Here is a 23,910-nt window from a genome sequence, read left to right as displayed (position 1 = left end):
TCCCTCTCTGCTTCCTCCAGACCCATCTTCTTTCCTCCCCATCCCCAAGGCAATGATTTTTATCTCCAAGCCTCCATTATTTCTCTGCAGGAATCAAAGGGGTTTCAAGCCTTTCCCTTGAGGTGACAGCATTACCTGTTCCTCCTCCACCTGAGATGCAGAGCTCTGCTTCCTCAGAATATTTATTTACCTTAATCTGCATCAGACACAGGGTCATTCTGCCCGGGTAATGAAGAGTTGCTGTGTCTGGGCCAGCCAGGCCAGGCATGTTTGGACTCTCCTGGGTCGATTCATATCAAGCTACAGTGAGCTGTACAGTAAGAAAAGACAAACAGGAGCAGCACAATGACAGTTTTCAATTACCTGATTTACCAACCTTCATCTTAAAATTAATGAGGCTGTTTGTGTCAAGTTTCACATCCCAGTGCAATCACTACTGTTAAACATAAACAGCTCTTTGTCCCTGTAGCATGTTCCTCCTTGATGCAGGATGGCAGAGCTGCTATGGCCTGTTATGAGCAGGTACCTCCAAGCCCATTAGTAAAGTATGTGCCTCACTCTCTTCAGCACTGGCCAGCAAAAGAGATGGCATCTTGCCTTTATCCTCAGGTAACTCATGAACTCCAACAGATCCGTGCCATGAATCCAAATTATGAGTCTTGCTGACTGAGGGGTTTCCTCCTTGCTTCTCTCTGAGAAGCAGGAAACTGCATCCACAAAAATTGTTGTCACCATCAAAGGTGATAAAATCACAGCCTCAGAAGTCAAAAATTGTCAGCCTTGAGCTATCTGGTCACCCATCATGGTGCAGTTTTTAGTAACACTGTCACAGCTTTTTTAACAGGTTCTGTTGAAGTCTGACTAATTCTGAATGTGAGATCTAAGTATCTGAAAGGAACACAAGCTCTTTGCTTTTCCTTCACCTGAATGGAAACATGTAGAAGTCTGGAAGGAGGGTCAACAAATCCATTTGTTTGCAGAATCTGGTAACAAATGTTACATCACCAGGGAAATGTACTCTGCCCCCTCTGCCATACCACCAGATGCAGTCCTTGACAGTTTAGAACAAATCTGACCTCGAGAACAAAAGTCTAAAAGAACAACCAGCCAGACAAAGAAGTCAGCAAATATATTGACCCCATCCTAGCTCCTGGAAACATTTAGGGAATTAATAAAGATGAAATGCAGAAAATGGATCTCAATCCCATGCAAAATCAGATCATAGGAAAACCCCTCTCCAAACCCAAGTGTAGAGATTGATATAACCATGAGCTGAGGTGCCAGACACCAAGCTGCTATTTGAAAACTTTTTCAGCATTAACACTCATGGCTAGAGGTAATTTCTCAAAAATTTAAATAAACATTATGTTCCTATCTTACTTGGAAAAATCTTTAAAAGTTGGAGATTTGTCAAATTGTGGGAATGGAAATCAATAAATATAAGGACAAAACATTGGTATTATCATTATGTAGAAATTATAATTTTTACCAAAATAAACACTTGCATAAGAACACAGTGGTTGAAAGCATCTAACCAGGTTATGAAACCATGGAATCACTGAATGGTTTGGGTAGGAAACAATCTCAAAGTTCATCTAGTTCCAACCCACACCCACCACGGGCAGGGACATCTTCCACCAGAGCAGGCTGCTCAAAGCCCCATCCAACCAGGCCCTGAACACTTCCAGGGGTGCGTGGATGTAGATGTAGATATCTGCATTGTAGAGGCTCTACATGTAGATAACAATATGCCAGCTAAGCACCAGGAGCCCCATTTACAGTCAGTACAGGAGAACTGTCACTTCAAATATGCAGTTCATCTCTTTCAGGCACTTGCTTTAGGATGAGATGATTTGTGCCTCAAAAGCAGCTGCTTCTCCACATTACCTGTAAAAGGGGTTTTTCTCAGTAGGGGATGTACACACTATAAATCTCTATGGCTTATATGTCTACACTTGGTCAAATTAATCCGACTTCATGAATATTTCAATATTTGTAGTCATTACATGAAGATTGGATAGCTTTAAAAATACTCTATAGCTTGAAGAGAAGCATAGGCTTGATGCAAAAAATACTTGACAAACCTCTATTAACTTAGGAAAATATGACAAAGGATTTGAATAGATGTCCTAAACTGTGTCTGAACTCGGTGTCTTGACAATGAAAGCAGCCACATGGAATTATATCATACCATTATTCTGTTCTTTATTGATTTGGTAAGTCAAACCTATGTGGACATACATTTCAAATCTACATGTTTGTGAGTTCTGCTTCACAGCATTATACAAGAAGCCCAGTTAAACAAACATTATCAGACATTACACATTCAGTGAAACATCCCTAGAGGTAGATTGCCTAAAATGTTTATTTGTTTGTAAACAGAAATTTTATTTCAACTTTTGAAGAAAGAAAGTCTGCATTACACATTCTGTATGTGTCTTTCCCTAGCAAGACCCTGCCTGCATTGCCCTGTTTCAAAGGGGTGTAAAAGGCTTCTGTTTTTTCTTGGAAGTCTGGAATTGTTCCTTTTCTATTTTATTCAGGTCTTGGAATAGAGTTTTATAGCAACAGAAAGCAGTGATAAAAATACATTTTCTACATTCATGAATTCATAAATTTTAAGAGCAAAAGGAACCATTTCATTCATCCAGCCTGAGGCATTGATAGATTTACTGCACAGGAGCTAATGGACCAGAGCACAGTCCCTTTGAGATGACAGGAGAAAATTTGTGCAGCTTTTTTCCCTTCCTCCTCATCATCATCATGAGGGCAACCACCCCAGAGCTGCCTCGTTCAACAAAGACCTTGCCTCTAGTCAGACTTGAAAGAACATTTCTTTAAACGCATTTTAGAGAAAGCCAGGCTGCTTTCCCAAGCACTCAGAGAAAGCAAAGGTCAGCACAGCCCCATCACCCCAGAGCACCTCAACCACCTCTCCTTGACCCCATCTGGTCTCCCAGCAGCACCAGACACCCCAAAGCAACAGTAGCTGCTGCCCCTGTGCTCAGGCTTTGTTCTTTACCTGAACAATTCTCTCGTTGGGATGTGAAGCACTTGGCCCTTGGGACTCAGCTTATTGCCTCATAAAGCAGGATGGCAGGATTATTAATGTGGCAGAACTGCAGGGTTTTCCAAGCAATTTATGAGTTACCATGGCAGTTCATTAGCTCTCAGCCCAATGACCCCTTCCTGGCAAGCATGAATCAAGCAGGAGGCACGCACACAACTAAATGTACGACAGATATTCACATCAAAAACACATCCAAGGCCATATTTCCTCCATTTTGTTCAGCACATGTCCAACTGCAGCAGTAAAAAGTCACCAGTTATTAGGACTGATAACCAACCCACTGAAACACCTCTAGACACAAAGAAATTCACAATCCCCATTTTTAAATTTTCTTTTATTCTCACCAAGCCATTTCTGATGGATACCTGCATTTAAAGAACAGCAGGTCCTTAGCAGAGGGTTTGTATTTGCAGCCTGCATGGAATGCACAGGGAGGCAGGTCTGGCACTGGGGACAGTGGGCACTCTGAATGGCTCCCTTGACTTTCAGTGCTCAGAATAAGGTTTCACTTTACACACAGACAAGCCCCTCATCCCCACTCAAGGAAGAATTTGAGAAAATATTTAACTTTCACGGTAATTATCCATAGGTCTTAAAATAAAGCACACACTTCAATGCTTCCTTGAGTCCAAGTGGCACTGTGTGTGTGAAAAAATTCCAAAGGTTTTAATGCAGTGCTCAGTTAGGACTTCAGCACAGGCAAAAAAACCTAATCTAGCAAACTAGAGAGAAAAGAGATATAGAGAATTAAAGGGAGCCTTTGAAGTTAATAACTGGTTAATTGAGAAAATGAAAAGATTGTTAGCACAGTACATGTTATCAATAAATACAAAACCACTACCAAGCCACTCACAGATATTACAAAAAAATTACCATGTTTTATATCAAAGAAAGACAGAGACAAAGGAAGATGTTTGGGGGAAGAGGAAACAAGGAGAGAATAACTTCTAGCAAGTCTTTATTGCATTATTTTTCTCAGTTGCATTAATTATTTTTTTTTCTTTTCTTCTCTAAGACTTTCAGGGTATTTTAAAGAAAAGGCAGAGCTAAAATTTTTCTATCTGCCTCTATTACAGCTGCCACACTCAGAACTCAACCTCACCATGCCTTATGTGCTTCCCAGAATGAACTTGCCTTTTTCTTTTGAAAAACTAATTAATGTATTTATTAGTGCAGTAATGGGACCCACATACTGGAAAATCCCACCTTTCATACCATTCCATTAACTAAATGTGGCTTTGGGCCAAATTTTTGTATTTCAGCTCCTGCCAAGGTTCAGGTTTGTAATGTTTTTACGTTGGAGGTTTTTTCATGTTTCCTTGGCTGGGCTAACGGGACCCTAATGCACACGAGAGATCTCTATCACACCAGGCTGCTGGGTGCTTGTTTGCTTCAATCATCTCATACATACTCACAAACTGGTGGCATTTCCCTCTCCGCTAAATGATGCCAACAGGTCTTGAGCCCATGGTGCAAAGGGGCATAATTTGATATGGAGAACTGCTGACTTGAAACATTCACACTGGCTGGAGTAATTACAACCAATATTTAAAAAATACACAGCTGGGCAAAAAGTTAGATTACACCTTTATTTAAGAACAGATTCATCCAGCAAAATTGTGTGTGTCAGGCAGGAATTCTCATGTCCAATAAAACATGGAAGCTAGAAGAATGAACCTTCAATAAATATGGATATGGCTTAAAGAAAGCAAAGCTGTTGCCTCATCCATTTACCCCTCTTGGAGATCTGGAATAGGGCCCAAGTCCTGCTGTCAGGCTAGAGAAGAACAGTGAGGACATGACCTGAGAGACCTTGCAGACATTCTCCTGCTGGGGCTGGGAGATAAGACACCTCACCAGCTCTTTGCTAGGCCTTGGTCTACATAAATGCTACCCATCTGTCACAGGGTCCATCTCAGCTATGATTTCTGCTAACAGCTCATGAGCTTTTCATTAATATTACCTTTTGTCACCTCATAAATTACTTACTCAGCAGACTTTGTTTCATGAGTTGCTATCAGAAGAAGACATATTGGTCTCCTTCCAGTCCTTCCCATGCTTCAGCACCTGAAGCAGAGCTCAGCTGCTTTGTCCCTGTAGTTGCTGAAGCTCTTCACAAAGGGAATGTCTGCATGACATTGCATGCACCCACAGCCATACCCATCACTGGTTTTGCTCTCACCAGCTCTTCTGAAGCAGTGCAGCAGGTCAGTAGCACTGGCCAAGGACACGTGGCAGTTCTTCTCACAGGTAAGACCAGTGACACATGGCAGGACATCTCTGTCACAGCTGGGCAGGCAGGGAGTGACAGAGAGGAACAGAATGACTGCACTGCCTGATCTCAGAAAGTGATGGGGTCACTTGAAGCAGCAGCAAAAAGGGTTGAAGCAATGCTCAGAGAAACCCCTTTGTACACCCATCACATTTCCCAAGCTATGCCAGGGTCACTGCATCTTTCACTGATTCCCAGAAAACAGCATCAAGAGACAACATGTTTCCAAGTGCAAGAGGTGGGAAACAGGCATATATATTGAGATACAGGCAATAGGGAAGTGCAGTCATGCCCATTTGTCCCAGCCTGCCCCCTTTCACTCCCACAGTTTTGGTGAAAGTAGAAGAGCACTCTACCAGGAGCCATAATGTGTACAGCTTTAAGGAAACCTGAAAAAAAAGAGACAACCAGCAGGAGGTTTTCTACACTGATATCATTCTCTAGGTCATGAGAATACCAAAATGTTTTGTTTTATCATTTCTTCTAAAAGAATTCCAGGACTTAGTTCTGTCTGTCTGGCACAAGCACATAGAACTGGAATTTGATTTCTTGTTTATTTCATTCTCACATGTTGAAGGACTTTGCTATTTGAGGCGAGAAATATGTGTCTGTTGATCACAAAATCCAGTTCAGAGACATGTCTGAGATCATGGTTTTGAAAAGGAGCCATGGCCACCTTCAAAGGATGAGGCAGATTTTACCCACAGAAAAGCAAAACATGCCATTTTGTGCTCTCAAGTGTGACTCATTTCCTGATGCAGTTAGGCTTGGACTAGAGAGTTAAGGTCAGATTAAGAGATCATTAGTGCCTTTTATAGTGGACTTTGAGACCAGGACCACAATTCTAGAATAAGGCCATGGAGGCCTTTGAAGGAGAAATCCTCTTGGAAATACATCATGGGTCTCTGTTTGTTTTCCCTGGATTTTTGAGGGATGGAGCTCCTATTTTGCCTTCTACATTGCCTTCATTTCTGTCAAATCCCCATGAGGATAAGTTTATCTCCAGTCTTTTTATGAGAAAAGTGATATTAAAACATCACCTTCCTGACTAGAAAACTCACAGGGCTTTGCAAGGATAGGCTTGCTACTTCTTGCTGCATCACTTCAAACAAAACCCAGTCTTCCTGCCAAATGAAACAACCACCAGACGAGCTGAGAGCCTGATGCTCCTGCCTCAATGTCTCTGCTCCTCAGGTTGCTGCACATCCACCATGCCATAGCCACTACAGAAAATGTTACAGTCACTGCATCTCAAATGCTTTCGGTCACACCCAGCATGCTGCAGTTACACACAGAGAGTGACCCACAGACACATTGCTGTCTGAGGGCACAGACAGCTTCTCCTTCACTACATGTCCCCACTGTCTGCTCAGCACATTCAGTACAGCACCAAAATTTGCACTTCCAGATGGATGCAGAAAGGAGAATGAGAGAGAGACTGAGCTGATCCTAGCAACAACTATGTAAGCAAAACCCTGAAGGAAATATTTTCAAATATGCCAGCTACAAATGACCAAAACATCATCACAGTAAGAAGACAGATGTTCTTTTTATACTACAGAACTCAGACAGGAACAATTTTTCCTCTGTTGCAAAATAAGATGACTAGTCAGGTAAGAGCACAGTGACTGCTCAATGCTATGACTTAAGCTCCCAACTGTGAGCAAACTGGTTTTGGGTTTGTTTTTTTTTAAATAACAATATTTTGTTAGAAAAATTGTTGCAATGTTTACCTGAACATTTTGGGAGTGATTTTCTACTAACGCAGTGAATGAGTATGGTTTGGTAGTCACCTGATTCTATGATACAAAATGAAATAAATACAGAATAAAGTAATAAAGATCTTACTAATAACCACAGCTTTGCTGTAGGATGCCAACATTCAGTGTGTAAATGTCCACTGAGCAGACTGACTTCACTGCCAGATTTTCCTGCCTTGAAGAAGCAGATGAATGGGTTAACAAATAACATTTCCACATTTTTTGCTTTTTCTATAGAGCCAGTGAGTACAAAACAACTCTGGTGATCCAAAGCTTTCCCTTGTTGACCAAATAAGAGTCACCATGAGCCAACTGGAAGTTCAACAACTTTTTGCATCTTATTCTCCACACACCACTGCTCAACAAACATAGAGCCCAGTGAGCGTTGGAGAATTTTGTAACTTACCACAGGTGTAGATGACATTAAGATGCTTTTGGATGCCTGGGTAACAAGGATCTCCAAATTCATAGGTGCTGGCATATATGCTGCAGCTTCTTTTCCCGTGACAGCGCTTGATCATGAGCTGGAGAGCAGTAGCTGACTGGCACTCTAAAAGGGAAAAACAACACCTATCTGTGAATATTTGTCCATTCACAATCGAAATTGCCTAAAAATAATTTACCAGTGGCAGACTGTGAGAGCACATACAAGATTTCCATATTTAAAAGTCTTTGTGTTTACATGAGAAAGTATATCTGACTCTAACACGCCTCTAAAAAATTGAAAGAACATTGAAGAATCACACATCCATGCAAAGAAGGCTGAGAATAAATGATGCTTCATCTTTGTAACAACCACAAGAGGCGTCTCAAATCCCCCTCTTTGGCCCCTGTTGAAGACAAAAGTGATCAGTGTCTCTGTCTCCTCTTTGTGGTTATATTTCTAAATCTAATGAAAATTACTATGAGATGTAATAATTACAATATTATCATCTACCATTTAGTAGAAATATTGTTTTAATCACATTAATTCCATGCAAGTAGAAACATTTTTAATATTAGAAATTTAGAATATTCCAAAAGTGTTTTCCCATATATTTTTCTCTACCAGGTGGTTTTGCCTGTTTTCTTACTTAGGGTGAAAACAATTTGCACGGATAAAGTCTTGATCTTTTAGGTGCAAGACTGACAGTTTGCTTTCACTGTCCAGTCAGGACCAAGCTCAGGGGGAAACTTGCAAGCAGACATTTCTTCAACATCAAATCGTTGCTAAAAGGAACAGGACAGCTACAGAGAATGGAATGCAAACCCCCTTTGGTCACTAATTAGGAGGAAGGGAAAGGAAAAATGGACCTCAAAAGGTACTGAGTGCTAGAACCAGCATAACAATAAAAGCCATGAGAGACACAGGAAAGCCATAGAAAACCAAGCCTACAGGGTAACATGTCTTTTTTCTCAAATCAAAGGCAGCATTTTATTTCATATGCTGCAAATGACAAAAGAAGAAGGCTTCATGTGAACATTTTCATACTGAATGACCCACACTTCCTTAGGGGATTTCTGATCCAATGGATGTCAGAGGTTTCAGTGGAAACATCTGGCATGCAGCAATCCTGATTCATTGTCTTTTTGCAAACGTCCAGCTAGAGAAACTCAGCAAATCTAAATGCTGCAGAGGATTTCATGGAGAGTGCCTATTCTTTTTGTTTGTTATTGTTCTCACACATAACAGAGAACATCCCACAGCTGTCTGTTTAGAGGCCTTGCCCTCTTGCACAGGAGCATACTGTATCCATGGGGAATTACACATTTCTGGTCCTGTGAGAGGCACAACAAGGCTTTTGCATCCAGCACCCTCAGAGATGGGCAGCCTTTGGAACCTTCCTCACTTAGGAATATGTACGTACTAACAAACTACACACTTTACTCTCTACCTTAACAGATCAAATTGACTCTTCAGGTGCCAAAGCTGTAGGTCCATCAGACTGAAAATGCTTCTAGGAGTTTTATTTGTCATATATCCTCACACTGACATTGACAGCTTTTCTAGCCATCACTACTCAAGTCCTGGTAATAATGGCCTCCTTCCTCCTTCCTCCCACACAGTTCTGAGCAGGCCATGGTTTCCACCCAAACTGACTTTAGCAGTAGCATCTGTATCAGGAAACCAAAGAGGGCTAAATTATTATTGTTATTAAAGGGGGACACAACTTTACCCCCTTTGTTTAAGTGATACCCTGTACCTTAGAAAGATTTTGCCAACTAGCATTACCCCAAACAGGTAATACAGCCTGAGATAGTCCTAATAGTCAATTTGCAGAAGGCCCCCACTGTATCTTTGGGGCTTTGAGCAACCTGGTCTAGTGGCAGGAGTTCCTGCCCATGGTAGGGAGGATTGGAATAAGATGATCTTTAAGGACCCTTCCAACTCAAACCATTCCAGAATTCTATGAGCTCCTGGACTGGCTGGGGGAGTTATCTCAGCCAAGACAACAGGCCATGGACCATGCTGCAGCACCACAGCACAGATCTATTTCCAGCACCTGTGCCACTGATACTACTCAATTACCAGTACACACGTAACCCCATTCACCCAGCTTCTTTGGGCCAGACCAGGCCACCACAGTCACAAATACCAGTAGTGAAGTCCTCAACTCTCCAACTGCCAGCCTGCTCCAGCTCAATCTGCACCAGCCAAAATGAGCAGAAGAGTAGAAGGAGCTTTCTATGCCTCAATTACATGTGAAGATGAAAGTCCCTCACATAGAAAATAGGGCATCAAGATTGTAAAAGCTTCTTTTACATTAACTTTTTGCAAACCATAGGATGAAAAACTATATCCAGGGGAAAACGTTGCCTGCTGGGACTGCAGCACATAAAGCATTCCATAATTTAGCTGAAAGCAATATCTGGAGACTATCCACTCCAATCTCCTGCCCAAAGAACAGCCAGCTTTAATGTTACATCAGGTTGCTCAGGAATTCGCCCAGGCAAGTTTTGTAAATCTCCACGGAGAAATATTTCCTAAAGTCCTTGGACACTTGATCCTGGGCTAAGCCCCTCTCCAGGTGAAGAATTTGTTCACTGTGTGTAATCAGGTTTCTATTGCTGCAACTCATGTTCACTGCTTTTGGTGTTCATCTGCTGTTTCCTTCTCTGTGTTCCCAAAAGGAGTCTTCTGTAGAACTACCTTAGTAAAAAAAGAAATAACATCCCACCCAGAGCTTTCTCATCTGAAAACTGAACGACCTGTGTCCCTCAGTATCCCCCATACGCTGTATGCTCCAAGCCCCTGACAGCTTGGTGGAGCTCCTGGACTTGCTCCTGTTTTCCAACATCTCTCTTTACCTGGAGAACCCGAACCAGACACTTCAGCATTCCAGTTAAGATGTAACAAGTGTCCTGTTCAGTTTGGTACCACCTAAAAATCCTGTCCAGGTCATTACTGAATATTTCAAGAAACCTCTGACTGCTTTTAAGTGGCTGCCAGTGAGTTCAATATAGCACAATGGAGGTTTCTTGTAGTGCTCCATTTCCTTGGCTCTTGCTGCAAACAGTCACAATTTTGGCAAGTCTTACTGTTTTCCTTGATCTCCAGACCCAATGAACACCAGAATCTGGTGAATGCAGAAGTGGCAGAAAGTCATCTGAGGTATCCATGTTACAGTATCCAGCTAAACTCTACTGACAACAACAGTCTTCCACATGGTAAATTCAAATACTCTTCTCATTTCCCCCATGGAAAGACCTGAGCCCTCCTCTTGGAAACAGTAATATTTTTCTAGCCCTGAAAAAAAAAGAAATGGGGACTAGGCTCAAATTTTGACCAAGTGTTCGCTTCAAAGACTTCCTTTTGCTCACAACAGGGAATTTTCCCTGGTTTTGCCTCCACACAATTTCTAAGCAAAAGTGCCTTGTACATTCCCATAAAGGTCAGGGCAAACAGCTTGCAGTGTTTTGAGGGAGGACTACACCAACACTGAAATTAGCTTTGTCTCCCATCTTGGATTTCTTGGTCTGTCAACATGTTCATCCTCCACATAACACATTGAACTGGAAAATGTAAGAGCAGCAATCAAAACCTCCAAATGGGACCATCTTCTATACACACTTCAAAGAGTTTCTGACAAGGAGTTCATTTAGCTTGGTGCCAAAATGTCATATTCAAGCATCTTTATTCCCTCACTAATGAGCACTGAATATGTCAATAGTATATCTGAGAGGTGGCTGAATGATAGATGAGACTACAGCACCTTCATAAATCACAGTCACCACCATGGCATTTGGAGCTCTAGAAGGGACAACATGGTATTTTCTTTTACCCCTGTGTCTCAGGCTTATAAAATTAGTGAATTCACTCCTGTTAGATACTGTTAAGTGCACATTCAACTTCCAAATGTAGATAAGTCCTTGGGGAGCTCACAGAAGTTAGAGCTCCAATTATATTAGCACCTCTTCAGAAGGTGATTCCAGGTCAGAAATCTCCACCTCCAGGTGCCCATCCTCATAGCTCAGACAGGCAGGAAAACAGAGAAGTTTTATCCATAAATAATGCATTTATCCTGCCAAAAAGATGCAGGGAAGCCAAGCCCAGCAATGTGGTGCAGCACACATTGGGCTGTGGTCCCCTTCAGCTGGCCAAGTTCATTTTTTTCCAGGTCTTCAGAAGTGGGAGACTAGACATGGCACTCATTGTACCAGATGCCATGCTCATTCAGGGCAGCATTACAGTTGGATTAGATGATCTTAAGGTCTTTTCCAAACTTAATGATTTTATATTCTACAATCTCCTTTCTTCTGCTGCTTGTTTGCTTGCTAAATGCAAATTCCAAATGTTTTATGAGATACCACCCTGGCACCAGCAACAAACAAGTGACTCCATGTGTCAGAGACGTGGGAAGGATGCTCACAATGCCAGCACCATATCACTAAGTCTGAGGTAAGTACTGCTAAGCAGAGCCAGGCCCCTGCTGAGAACCTCTTAAAGACCACAAAGCTCAAATCCCATGATACAGCAATAAAAACTGCTTTAAGACCTCATAGATGATAGAGAGCCCTCATGGAGAGGTTGGGCCAGAGTTACCCTTGGCTTTCATTAGTCTTGGATTGCTTCAGTACACTGCCAGAGAGCGCATATGAATCCTGGCTATGGTGAAACTTTCACATGTGAAAGTGTTTAAAAGTATCATCTGTGCTTTTCAAATATGGCATTTTCAGCTAAAGTTGGGGCTGTGGGGGAGTGGGATCAGCTCATTTTATTGCCTTTACCTCTGGTCCAAATTTCTAGAAGTTGCACGTCCTTCCAGCCTTGCTCCTGGTGCAAGGTGAAATCCCTTTCCCAGGATAACTTCACAAATGCAGACCACTGGCCAGTTGGATTTCACAACCATTAGCCCAAGTCCCCAGTGGGTAATTCACCTTACCAGTAATTCACCTTACCTACTCCATCAGCCCAGCCTCTGTCAGGGTAAAAACCAAAAGCAGGGCAACAGAGGATGAGAGAGGATTTTACCAGCTGCAGCTTGCAGACCATGTTGGCTTTAAAACTGGAATTGGTCTCAGTGATGTAATGTCCATATCATCAAGCTCACCACAATGAATGGATTTTAGTCAGTCTAAAGCTGCTTCCCAGCATGACTATTTCTTTATTACCTCTTCCTGGTAAAAAAAAAAAATGAAGAAAGAAACTGGAGCCAATGCCTATTAATCATATCCTTAATTTTGGTTACTCAGTGTTACTTGTTTTTCTCCAGTAAGGGTGACACATCCAAATCTGAAATCTAGACAAGCGTTGCTGCTTTTGATTGCAAAACCTATCTGGGTTTGAAAGAATGTTTCCAAACTCTTTAATTTTTGCATTTTGTTAACTCTTAGATGCTCTATTGGAGATTGGAGCCTCTTCCAAAGCAGCAGCCATCACAGATGGATCCACAAACAGATTTAAACCCTGAGTTTTGAGAAGGGTGACTAATCCCACTGTGAAGTTGGGCATATTGCAGATGTTAAAGAGCATTTGTTCATCTGTTTATCTGCTCATGATCAGACTCACCTGGCACAGCCATGCTGAGCCTGCAAAGGTGGGCTCCTGCAGAGATGAGACAGGCTGTCCAGAGCAAGCAGGACCACACACAGCAGGTCAGGTGAATGTGTTAGCATGCTGTGAAGCTGCCAGGGAGGAGTTTTCCACAGGCTGTCTATGGATCTGGAGAGGCAGCAGGACATGGAGCTCAACCCAATATTAACATGCCTGCACTTTACAAAGAAAGAAAACTGGAGCCTGAGAAAAAACTCCACCCACTCATAAGAGCATGAGTCAGACTCTGAGTCTGTGAATTTTCAAGAAAAATGGGGCATTCATTCTACTTTTTTCAGCCAAAAAAATATAAGACCTTGAGGTGTCAAAAGGACCAAATGGTTGGCCACAATTAAAGACTTCAGAAAGGGGATCACTGCCTTAAAATTCTATTTCCAGCAGTACATACAAGTAAATGTTTAGGAACTGGAGCAGGACTGGTGGTAGCTGACCAAGAGGCAAATTCTGTGGGATGCTTTGGCTCAGTATAAAGGCATCAGGAGCAGACACAGATCTTGAAATTAAACCATCAGCAGAACCCTAACTTTCCTTGCTGTCTTTTGAGGAGCAGGTGAAAGGATCAACTTAAGATAAATTTTGCCTTAATGGAAGTAATTTGCAAACAATTGACAGCTTGAGGAGTATACTCCTCCCAAGCAGAGAACAGGATTTTTCCCTAAAACAGCCAGCCTGATTTCCTGCTCGAGAACAAAAGAGGAAAGTTTTCTTGCTGGAAGCTATGAATGTGAGAGGACAGAATGAAAGATGGAAGGAGTCAATTAACCAAGAGGAGAGACATTTCATTCCTGCAAAGAAAGCTGACAGATGTCTGAATCAGTGGTGTGGTTATCCACTTGTCTGCCAAAAGAGAAAACAAATTTCAATGGAGTGGCAGAAAGGACAAAAACAGGAAGTAACTCCAACCTTTCAGGTGAAGTAACTGCCTAAATTCCTTCATGTTTTACCCAGAAGTGACTGCCTCAATCTGAAAAAGAACCTTTATCATAAGCAGGAGGGAAGGAAGCTCTCCTGGTTTTGGGAAGTTTTTCATCCATTTTAAAGATGTTCCATTAGCTGTGGTTGATACAAACGTCAGCTCCTTCACACAGTGGCAGCTGCTAGAGGTGCCTAAGCCTCAGCTTCAGCCAAAATTAGCCATCCAGCAGCCTGTGAAGGATGTCTTCACGGAATATCAATGAGTCAGTCTGCACTCTGTGCAGTACATCAAACCCCAGGCATTTTCAGCTAAGCCCATGCCCATTAAGTTTGATGTTCTCTTTAAAAGCCAGTGCAGAAGACTGTTAATAAAGATGGATTTTGTCCACTTTCTCTATCATTTAGCAGCCTGGGGAAGTAATTTCTTTATCAGTGTAAAGTTGTCGCACAGTTTCATTTGGGGGCAACTGAAATACACTGGATTTCTCTTCTGCCATGGCACACAAGTCTCAATATAGGACAAAAGTGAGTTGGGTCATGACCCATAAGACAAGAGGGACAAAACCAAACTACAAATATTTAAGTATCCTTAAGACCAACCAATGTGAAGTTCAGCCAATAGAAACCAAAGACTGCCCTTAAACAAAAAGGTACAGAAGCAGAAGTGTATTTACATACCCAGAAGAAGCTCAGGAGCAGGAACCCAAAAAAATTAAAAGGTGAAGTTCCCTGCTGGTATTTGTAAAATGATAAATGGTCATCATCATATTACAAATAGCAGCAGAGAATTTCACGTTGATACAGCTGTATATAGAACATGTGTCTTGCACAATGTCACTGAACTGGCTAGGAAGGAAATCTATATCCAAACATTAGAATCATGTGCAGAGAAGGCCAGCTTTACATTTAAAAAAGTATGTTTCACAGAAAGAGAGAGAAAAATTAGTCACTATAAAACTTTGGAAACTTCAGCAGTGGGTCAGAAAAGAGAAAATTATCTCAAAAGAAACCAATCACATTTAGAGACTGCAGCTGAAGGATCGATTACAGATTTAATTACAGATCCTACCATTACATTTAGAAACACTTTGTTTATTAATGTGAACTTTAATCATCTTATCACCCTTGTATCTGGAACCAGAACTCACATAAAGTATATTAGCCTCCAGTTTTGCAGGGACTGACTCAGAGTTTGCAAAGTTGATCAAATTAATAACATTTCTCAGGTTTGGGAGCTGAAGTGAGAATCCAAGGACAGCTTCAAACAAGATCCAAAAAGTGTCAGAGAACAAAGAAGATTTGGTGTGGCAATGACAGTTAAATTTTATTGTTTAATTTGCAGCACAGTGGATCATGGGCTGTAAGATATTCAAGAAAAGAAGCAAAGAAGGTAACAGCTTTAGCATCACTCAGTAGAAGATAGGGATAGTGCTTTCAATGTATCTACTTCTCTGTGAAGTCCTTGAGTTCATTTCTCCTTCCTATTCATTACAGTCCAAAAAAAAAAATTTTACTGAACATGGGGATATTCAACAAGTGCCTAGACCTAGACTGAAGCAAGGCCTGAACTTCACAAGCTGCAGGACTGGCCCATTTTCTGAAGAGATTACCCAGCTGACACAGCCTGCAAGTCACTGCTTGCCCTTGGTCCCTAAAATAAAGCATGGCGTGCCTGCAAGCTCCCAAGTTTCACATTACCTTTGTTTCTCAGGCTCTCGCTCTGGCAATTTTGCAATATTCTTGAGTGACATCTGAATTAGTTTAAGAGGAACTTTATCAGTTTTGAACAAGTTACACTGGTTTTCATTCAAAGGAACTCCATGGAAACAAACAGAGATGCTACACATTTAAATCTCTTAAACTTTGCCCTTTTATTGATAGGATTGTATTTTGGAGTTGCTTTTAAATAATAGTTGGGCAATAAGCAACTTTTATAAGATCAGCCACTAAAGAAGTTGATATTACTGATAGAAATACTTTACTTCTTCAAATATCATACCAATAGCCAGAGCCTGCTAGTGCTATTTAAATTCCTAGTTTCAGAATTTTTAATTACAATCATAGTGGGGGGTCATACTGCACTGTAAACAGCATTTCAAAACCAACCTAAACCTTGGTTTAGAGAAAGATCTTGTCCAGACTCACATTTGAACGTAATTTTTAATTATTTTTTTAAATAGCTATTGTGTGCATATAAAAACAATTTCATATAAATCATTTTTATGGCTCTATGGAATCCAACAATAGTTGGAGTTTTCTAGAAACAGCTGTAAAGTGATTTTAATTACCTCCTGCTGTTTTGAGACAAAAAGTGAAACACATAAAGTATCTAAAATTGAAGAACAACTTTCTGAAAGCAGGCTTTGTCCCACTTTAACTCAGCATTCTAAATGGGAACTGCATTTCAATTTAAATTTAATAAGGTATGATATGTGAATTAAACAGCAACTGATATTTATTTAGCCTTCAGATTTGGATACTTCTGGGTTTTATTACATACAAACAGATTGGCCTCTAAAAACATGTTCTTAATCATGAGTTATACACATAATAAAGTAGTTTCTGCCCTGAATGTAAATGAAGCACACACAGAGTCACACCTACAGGAGGGGTGCTTTGGAAGCCTGGGGTCTCTGTAGAGAAGAATGACAGGGTCTGAGCCCCCAGCTGCTGCTCATCCCACAGACCCAGCACTGCAGCTGCTTTAAAGGACAGACAGGGAAACCAGGATGAAGCACAAGAGTCTTTCAGCCACCTGGATCTGCTGAAGGTCAGCTGTGCTACATGGCATTGTCTGACCAGCACAGAGTTCTGTGGATATCTCATCCTTTCCTGCAGTCCCAGCCATCCTCTGCTTCCCCAGCAGTGCCAGGGGTTACTGCTCCTCATTGTCCAGCTCCACACTTTTATTTTTAAGCATTTGACTTAAGTTTAAGATTAGAGCACAGCCACAGTCTTGTCCTGATGGAAACAGGATGGAAAATGGTCATAGATGGTGAAGCAGAAGAGAACCAGAAATGCACAGCTGGAGGGGCAGCAGTTTCTTAAAGCCAGCTCTTCTGCCGGCAGGAACATGTACCCTGGAATAAAATGGATTTTTTTTTTTACTGCATGTATTTCATCTTCATTCACATGCTAGATCTGGTCACAGATAAACAAACTAGAAGGTTCCATTATTTATATGGTATAATAAATATTTATATGAAGACTCTGCTTCAAGTCTTATATACATCTGCATTAAGAGGAGGGAACCAAAACAAACTGGGTTGGATCACCTTCTGTCACTGCATTAGAATAAAAAATTCCAAGGAAAGAGCACCTAAAGCACGGTCTCATTTGCTGAACTCCTTCCTGTGCTCTTCCATTATCAGATCCCATGAGTGACAGAATGCCACTGACCATCTGAGTTTCCTCAGGGCTTTGTAAACATATTCATTTTTCTCCTTTACAGGGGCACAGGAGACAACTTGTATGTTAAGTGACAAGGACATTTCAGTCTCAGCAGAGTCTCAGTTTAATCCACACCCCAGGACCCAGAGCAAGGCTGAGGAACCAAGGTTCCCACGATCTTTCAGAGACTCCAAAACCAAGCCCAGATTCCTTCTACCTAGGATGAGCACTTAAATTGCTTTGGGCTTTTTGTATATGTGATGGAGAAAGACAGGGTCCCTGAGGAGTCCTGGATCCTGTGTTAGAAGTCAGCTGAGCACATCCATCTCACTCTTTGTGGTTCAGGGGGGGACATACTGTAAAAAATTAATAATGTGAACGAGTCAGATGCCCTGAATATGAACAAAGATATTGCTGCACTAAACAACAAAAAGGGTAATCATTTTACATCCAAGATCTTCCTCCTCAGACTCCTAATTAGATCACTACCTTGCACTCAGACACATGTAGAAAAGGGCCATTTTTTAAATTACTTCTCTCAGAATAAACAAGCCGCTTGGAGATGCAGGCAGAGGCAGCTGTAAACAGCAGGAAAAGGGGGCAAAGGGCTCACTTGGCTGAGGGATATTAATGGTTCATTGCTTGTAAATAGCCCTTTCCCCAGAGACCTCCCCATGCTCTGTGTATGCTCACTGCACATGCTGGCAGCAAAGGGGAGGCTTTATTAAGAGAGTTACAAATAAGGTCAAATTCTTTTAGGAGCTTTTCAGAGTTCCCAAGGCACTCAAGGAGGGCTCCAGCTGTTTGCAGGGGTTTCCCATTACGGTCAGAGACACAAGTTTCAGCATGCTTCCAGTTAAAAGAGGATCTTGACAAATTTTCACTTTAACATGACAGCAATAAGATGGAGTTGTCCACCGTAACTTTCTCTTCACACATGTTAAGTACATTCATGTAGACATTATACAAAGAGAAAGCATGTGGCTGGCATGGCATGGCATGGTCATGGGGAGGATCTGTCATCACCCAAAAGTAGCACAGCAATAGCTGCAACACCAGGATACCTCAGAAACCAGCTGAGCACCTAATGTAGAATCCAGGAAATTCACTGCTAGTGGACTTTATCTCCTCAACACTTCTACAGGAGTACAAGGTCTTGTTTTTCAAGGCAGAAACAGCATAAATTGAATTGGTTTACCTTATATATGCAATGCTCTATTAGGCCATCTCTCCTGCCCATCTTAGACCTCAGTTCTTTAAAATCCTCAATTGTAGAAGCTGTATATTTCTAAATTCAATCCAAATGTGCGTTTTGTCCACAGAAAGAAAAATGGAACCAAATTTTCTGAACTGTTTTTCATTAGCAGAGGAAGAACAGATAATCTTCACTGCTTTTGGGGCAAGTATGACTTCTTCACTCATCAAGTAGCTCAGGCTGCGTGGATAAAAATAATCACTGCAAACTTGTGTAGGGACTACTTCCCAGCAAAATGTCCTTGCCAAGGCTCAGACTTGACACAAATCATCATACCCATGAAATTCAAACAGAACAAATCTCCCATGTACAGAACATAGCTGGGTTCTGCCTTCCAGGAACTGAATGTTGCTGCAAAGTCTGACTCATATGGTCATGTTTGTAAGATCAGCTTGTTGTGAATATCTGGGATCAAAGGCTGCCACGGAGCAGCCCTCCCCAGACTGCAGGGCTGTGGAAACGTGCAGGGAAATGTTCTCCAGCTAGCAGAAGCTTTGATTTATAAATTGTGATGTTTCCACCTGCTCCTGAAGGAACAGAGCTGCCTGCTGGGCTAGGCAGGCCCTTGAGCAGTTTCTGAAGCAGGCTGGGGGACCCTGAGTGCTGTTCCCACAATCACTCATGGCAGCTGGGAGCACAACCTGCTCTTGTCACTGGAGACAGGAGTGGGAGGTTTGCAGGGTGCCATGGGGAAGCACAGTGTGAATGTGCTTTTAACTGATTTGGGTTGGAGGAGGATCCTCCACCAGTTTCTCCTGTGGAGCCAAGAGAAGTGCAAACTACAGCCAGAGCTCACCTTCCCATTCCTGCAGCGCTGGAGCTCTGCTCCCCTGGGCCAGCTCACACAGGCAGACAAAGGGAAGGCTGTGATAATCAGAGACTGCCTCATGCCAAGGAGATCTGTGAGCTGTAGCTGAAGAAACCTGAACAACCATTCCCAAACATGACTGGGATTTAAGGGCTGGAGCATGGTGAATTGGAATGACCATCTGCTCAACCCCAATTTTCTTTAAGTTAAGCTCACCCCTGCCCCCACAATTCGCTCAGGATTTCAGCATGTGAGGAAACATCAACAGCTTTCACCCCACACAGCCAGAGCCCAAATGGCTGGGAAAGCCTGGGGAAGTCACTGCTCCGTGGTGAGTTCCTCACATCTCCCCCCCAGCCCTGCAGGGCATGCAGCCAGCAGACATTCCAGACACCCTTCCCACCCTCCCTTTGTTCTTATGGATAGGACATACCGACTCCCACAGCACCCCGGGAGCACCAGACTGACTTAAGATACTTGAGACCCCAGCAATTCCAAACATGTGGATATTTGCTCCTGTCCAACAACTCTGTCATTTTTAGCATCTGTTCACAGCTTAAAACCTTGAGCTGGTTTTTTAGTGTAAAGTTTCCTCAGCATTCCCACCCCTGACTTCGCATTACACTGAGCCTGCTCATGTAATTCCATTTAGGAGCTGACATTTGAGGAAGGCCCTGCCTCATCCCAGGAGCAGACTGTGTGCTGCACTCTAGGATCTGACACCTCATTTCCTTGGGCAAACATCCCAATTTGGAGAGCTCACAAGGCCAGTTTGAGAACAGCAGGGCATACAGGTGCTGGAGATCCTATGGCACATGCAGCCCACTGCTTGTTCTCCCTGTTTGTGCTTGCTGTCCCATTTTCTGGTCCCACATACCTTGCTCTCAGCCAGTAGCAGTTTCATGATTTTGCAGCTGGGAAAAGAAGAATAAAACTTTATCCTTTGTGGCTTCACATAGAGTTTTACTTCATGCTGACATTGAAGAGTGGGTCCCTGTGCTGGTGCCTTGTCACTGGCAAGTGCCTGTTCCTGCCCTCTTAGCAAGGACAACAGAGTGGGGTGCTCAGGGCTGCTCCGGAAACCCATCTTGATTCACTGACTTGGCAAGTTCTCACCCAGGAGCCCAGCCACCACAGCAACCAGTGCACAGACTCAGCCCAGCCCAAACACCACACCAAAGGGGTCCAGGCTAACCTGCCACACACCTCTGTTTTGCTTTCTGATACCTGGCAACTGGGGGACTACAGGAGCACATCCAGGAACACTGGTCACCTCAGGAGACCCTGCACAACTCAGCTGTGCTACAAGTGCTCAGATTTGCACAGCTACACAAGCAAGACATTCACCACGCTGCACAAACAACCAGACTGGCCTCATTCCACCTGTGGGTTTCTACTGACACCCACCGAGTATCATATTGCCAAGAACTCACTTGACATGTTTCCATTTAAATAGCATTTAACTCCTTAAGGGCACTGGACCAGCAGCTGTGAAGCCAAAGATCCTGAGATATAGCTGAACAGATCCCAACACAGGCAATAGCAGCAGATCAAGGCTCCCTGTGCAGTCTCCTCTGAGCCTTTCCCTCTCTGGAGTTAATTGCTTTGGGAAACCCATTAATTCCCTCTCAGATCTGCAGAGAAGAATTATGACAAATGCTGAGCACAGGATTTTGTACTGTGACTGTTGCTTTCTCTGCCACAGCCTAAAATATTCAAAGTCATTTCACATCAGCTCAAGAACAGACAGTTCCAGTGAATGTTTTTCAATTATTTATCATTAACTCATGACTGTAAGAGACCCTGATAGTTTGAGAGTAAAGAAGATACTTGAAGGTACTGTAAGCCAACCGTAACATGATCAAACTTAACAACTTGCTTTTTGAATTTGCTTTAACTTCAGTAAAAGTCTAAATGCAATGTCAAGGCTTCAGTGGCTGCAGATGGTACATGACATCCCCAGATAATATGTTCCTCCATATTACAGGCAGGCTCAGTGGCTAAACCACCATGAAGACAGAAAATTGAACAAGAAATTCAAGCACCTTCAGTCATACAATCAGATGAATCTGTGAAAAGCCTGTGGCCTGGGAACTCAGCTAGGACATATAGCTGCACCTCAGTTTGGTGCTCATGATGCTCACTGCTGGGTACCACACATCAGGAGCACCACCATGGCAGGTTGCATCTCCCAGTCGTGCTTTTCTGACCAGGGTCTGTGCCAGCTCTGCTGTGATGACAGTAAATGAAATCACCCTGCCCACATCAAGCCATTCCCCTGCTTACCAATCATGGGCATCCCTAGGTTTTGGTATGGGCACTCCAGGCTGCCTCCTTGTGTCCTCCCAAAGATAGCAGAGTAAATGGCTATCACCATGCTCTTCTTACAGCTCAGCCTCAGCTTGTCATCTTCACAGGCTACTTTACTCTTGTATTCATCTGGAAGCAAACAAACACTTAATTATTCAGCTGATCCAGAGGTGGGCCCAGGGGTGCACCTCAGCTCCCAGCACAGCCCCAGCCTTAGCACTGCATTTGCTACAGAAGCACTGATCTCTCCCATCACACATTCCTTCCGTGGCATTATCAACAGATTTAAAAATGTATTTTAACCCAGCACGTCAGTTCTGTTGAATAGCCTATATTTTCATTTTGCAGACAGGTAAGTAAAGAGTCATGGCTTTTGAGTGTTTTCTACACGGTAATATGGCAAGGGAAGGTAAAAGCCCATATTTAGGAACCTATCTCATCCATTAAGCAGCCCTTTATGTGCCAAGCATTTATTCTATACCACAGCAGCTCAAATGCAAACATAATCATGCTCCATGGCTTTTTATTTCACAGCAGTTCTTCCATGGCAGATCAAATAGAACCTATACTAAGTTTAATAATTATAGAAGCTGCTCCTGCCCGTTGCAAACACAGATATGCAGAAGCTTGTCTCCAAACCCTTCTTGAAATGGGCACTCTTGCTCTTGCACAGCTGGTACACACAGAACAGTCACTCAGTTTACATCTCTCAAGGAGACTGGATGGTCATTTCATTAGAAATCCCATGTCATTCCCTTGTCTTTACCATTATTATTTGGATTATGGGAACCTCTAGAGGTCCCAACCTAGAACAGGCCCTTCCCATGTGTGCTTACCAACATACCACAGAAAACAAAAACTGTTTTGAAAAGCTGAGTTTTTACAGCAAGACTTTACATGTCTCAAAGAAAGAGGCTAAGACAATGGAAGAGGCATAAAGAGACTACAATAACTGAAGTGGCTTGTCTAAGGACACCCCAGGCAACTCAGGACACAGACAGGAATATAACCTCAACTTCCCCAGTCTCTGTAGAGTGATCTTCCACTTCCTCCTGTTATTTACCATATGAAATGTAGCCACAACAGCATCCAGATTGCTAAATGGGAAGGGTTTGTACCCATGGTAAAATCCCAGGCATGATCAGTCATTTCCTCTTGAATGCCTCTACTTGTACCAGGTCAAAGTGGTGCCATGGAGCACATGAGCATCATCCAGTGCCTGGGGCTGCCCTTGGCCCTGTGTCACTTACTGGCATAGACATAATTTTTGTCCTTTCTTTACATGGTTCTCTGTGTCTAATAGCACACAAACACACACACATATATATCTATATATATCTATGTATACGTAAACATATTTATATATTTTTATATATATATATATATATATGAGAACTTATGCAAAGTCCATATGCATAAAACCACTCAGCAACTGAGAACACTAGCTAATCATTATTTTTAAGTTAATACTTAAGTCTTTAGACCATGGCATTCAGCACTTAATGTGACATTTTTTGCTGTATTGTAACTCTAGGTTCAAGAATCATTTTTCTTTATTGGAGACCACGGGTGATTCTTCCAAGCTGAATCATAGAAGAATTTAGGTTGGAGGACTTTTCAGGAGGTCATCTGGTCTAATCCATGTTCAAAGAAGGGCTAATTTCTACCTTACATTAGATTTTTTCAGAAGAAACTGTATGGAGAAAACATGTATTATACGAAAACAGGGGCATGCTGATTTAAAAGAACCATCTGAGAACAAAATGACTTTTCATGCTCAACTTCAAAATTCCTCTTTGAAGCCAAAAGATAGCCTCCTCAAAATAGCCAATTACCTGGTGATGAGAGCATCAACTGGAATGTGAAAACTCTGTTCTGAACCTTCAGTCCAGCTGAGAAGCTTAACCTTGGACCTTATTCCAGTACATAATTTTCCTTCACACTTTGCAGCCTTTTTACAAAAGTCTCTGAACATTTCTAGTGTTTAGCCTGCTGCAGAGAAACTTTCAAACCTCTAAAATATTTAGTGAATGTGAAAACACTTTCTGATCCACCTCTCTAGATGAAGACACAATTAAGGCCTCACTCTTTCATGG

At 42.3% G+C, this 23,910-nt stretch overlaps 1 protein-coding gene across 2 annotated transcripts in view; it reads right to left on the bottom strand.

Moving 5' to 3' along the window:
* Positions 1–23,910, bottom strand: part of EVA1A (eva-1 homolog A, regulator of programmed cell death) — a 201,337-nt gene that overhangs the window by 95,566 nt on the left and 81,861 nt on the right. For both annotated transcript variants that reach the window (XM_039721669.1, XM_039721670.1), the window contains exons 4-5: positions 21,791–21,943; positions 7,509–7,652 (exon numbers count right to left, since the gene is read on the bottom strand). In XM_039721669.1, the coding sequence (XP_039577603.1) occupies positions 7,509–7,652; positions 21,791–21,943 (297 nt within the window). The remainder of the gene's footprint in view (positions 1–7,508; positions 7,653–21,790; positions 21,944–23,910) is intronic.

The sequence above is a fragment of the Passer montanus genome, unplaced genomic scaffold, assembly GCF_014805655.1.
Source record: "Passer montanus isolate IOZ18808 unplaced genomic scaffold, ASM1480565v1 scaffold46, whole genome shotgun sequence".
NCBI lineage: Eukaryota > Metazoa > Chordata > Aves > Passeriformes > Passeridae > Passer > Passer montanus.
This window is presented reverse-complemented; position numbering and strand designations above follow the sequence as displayed.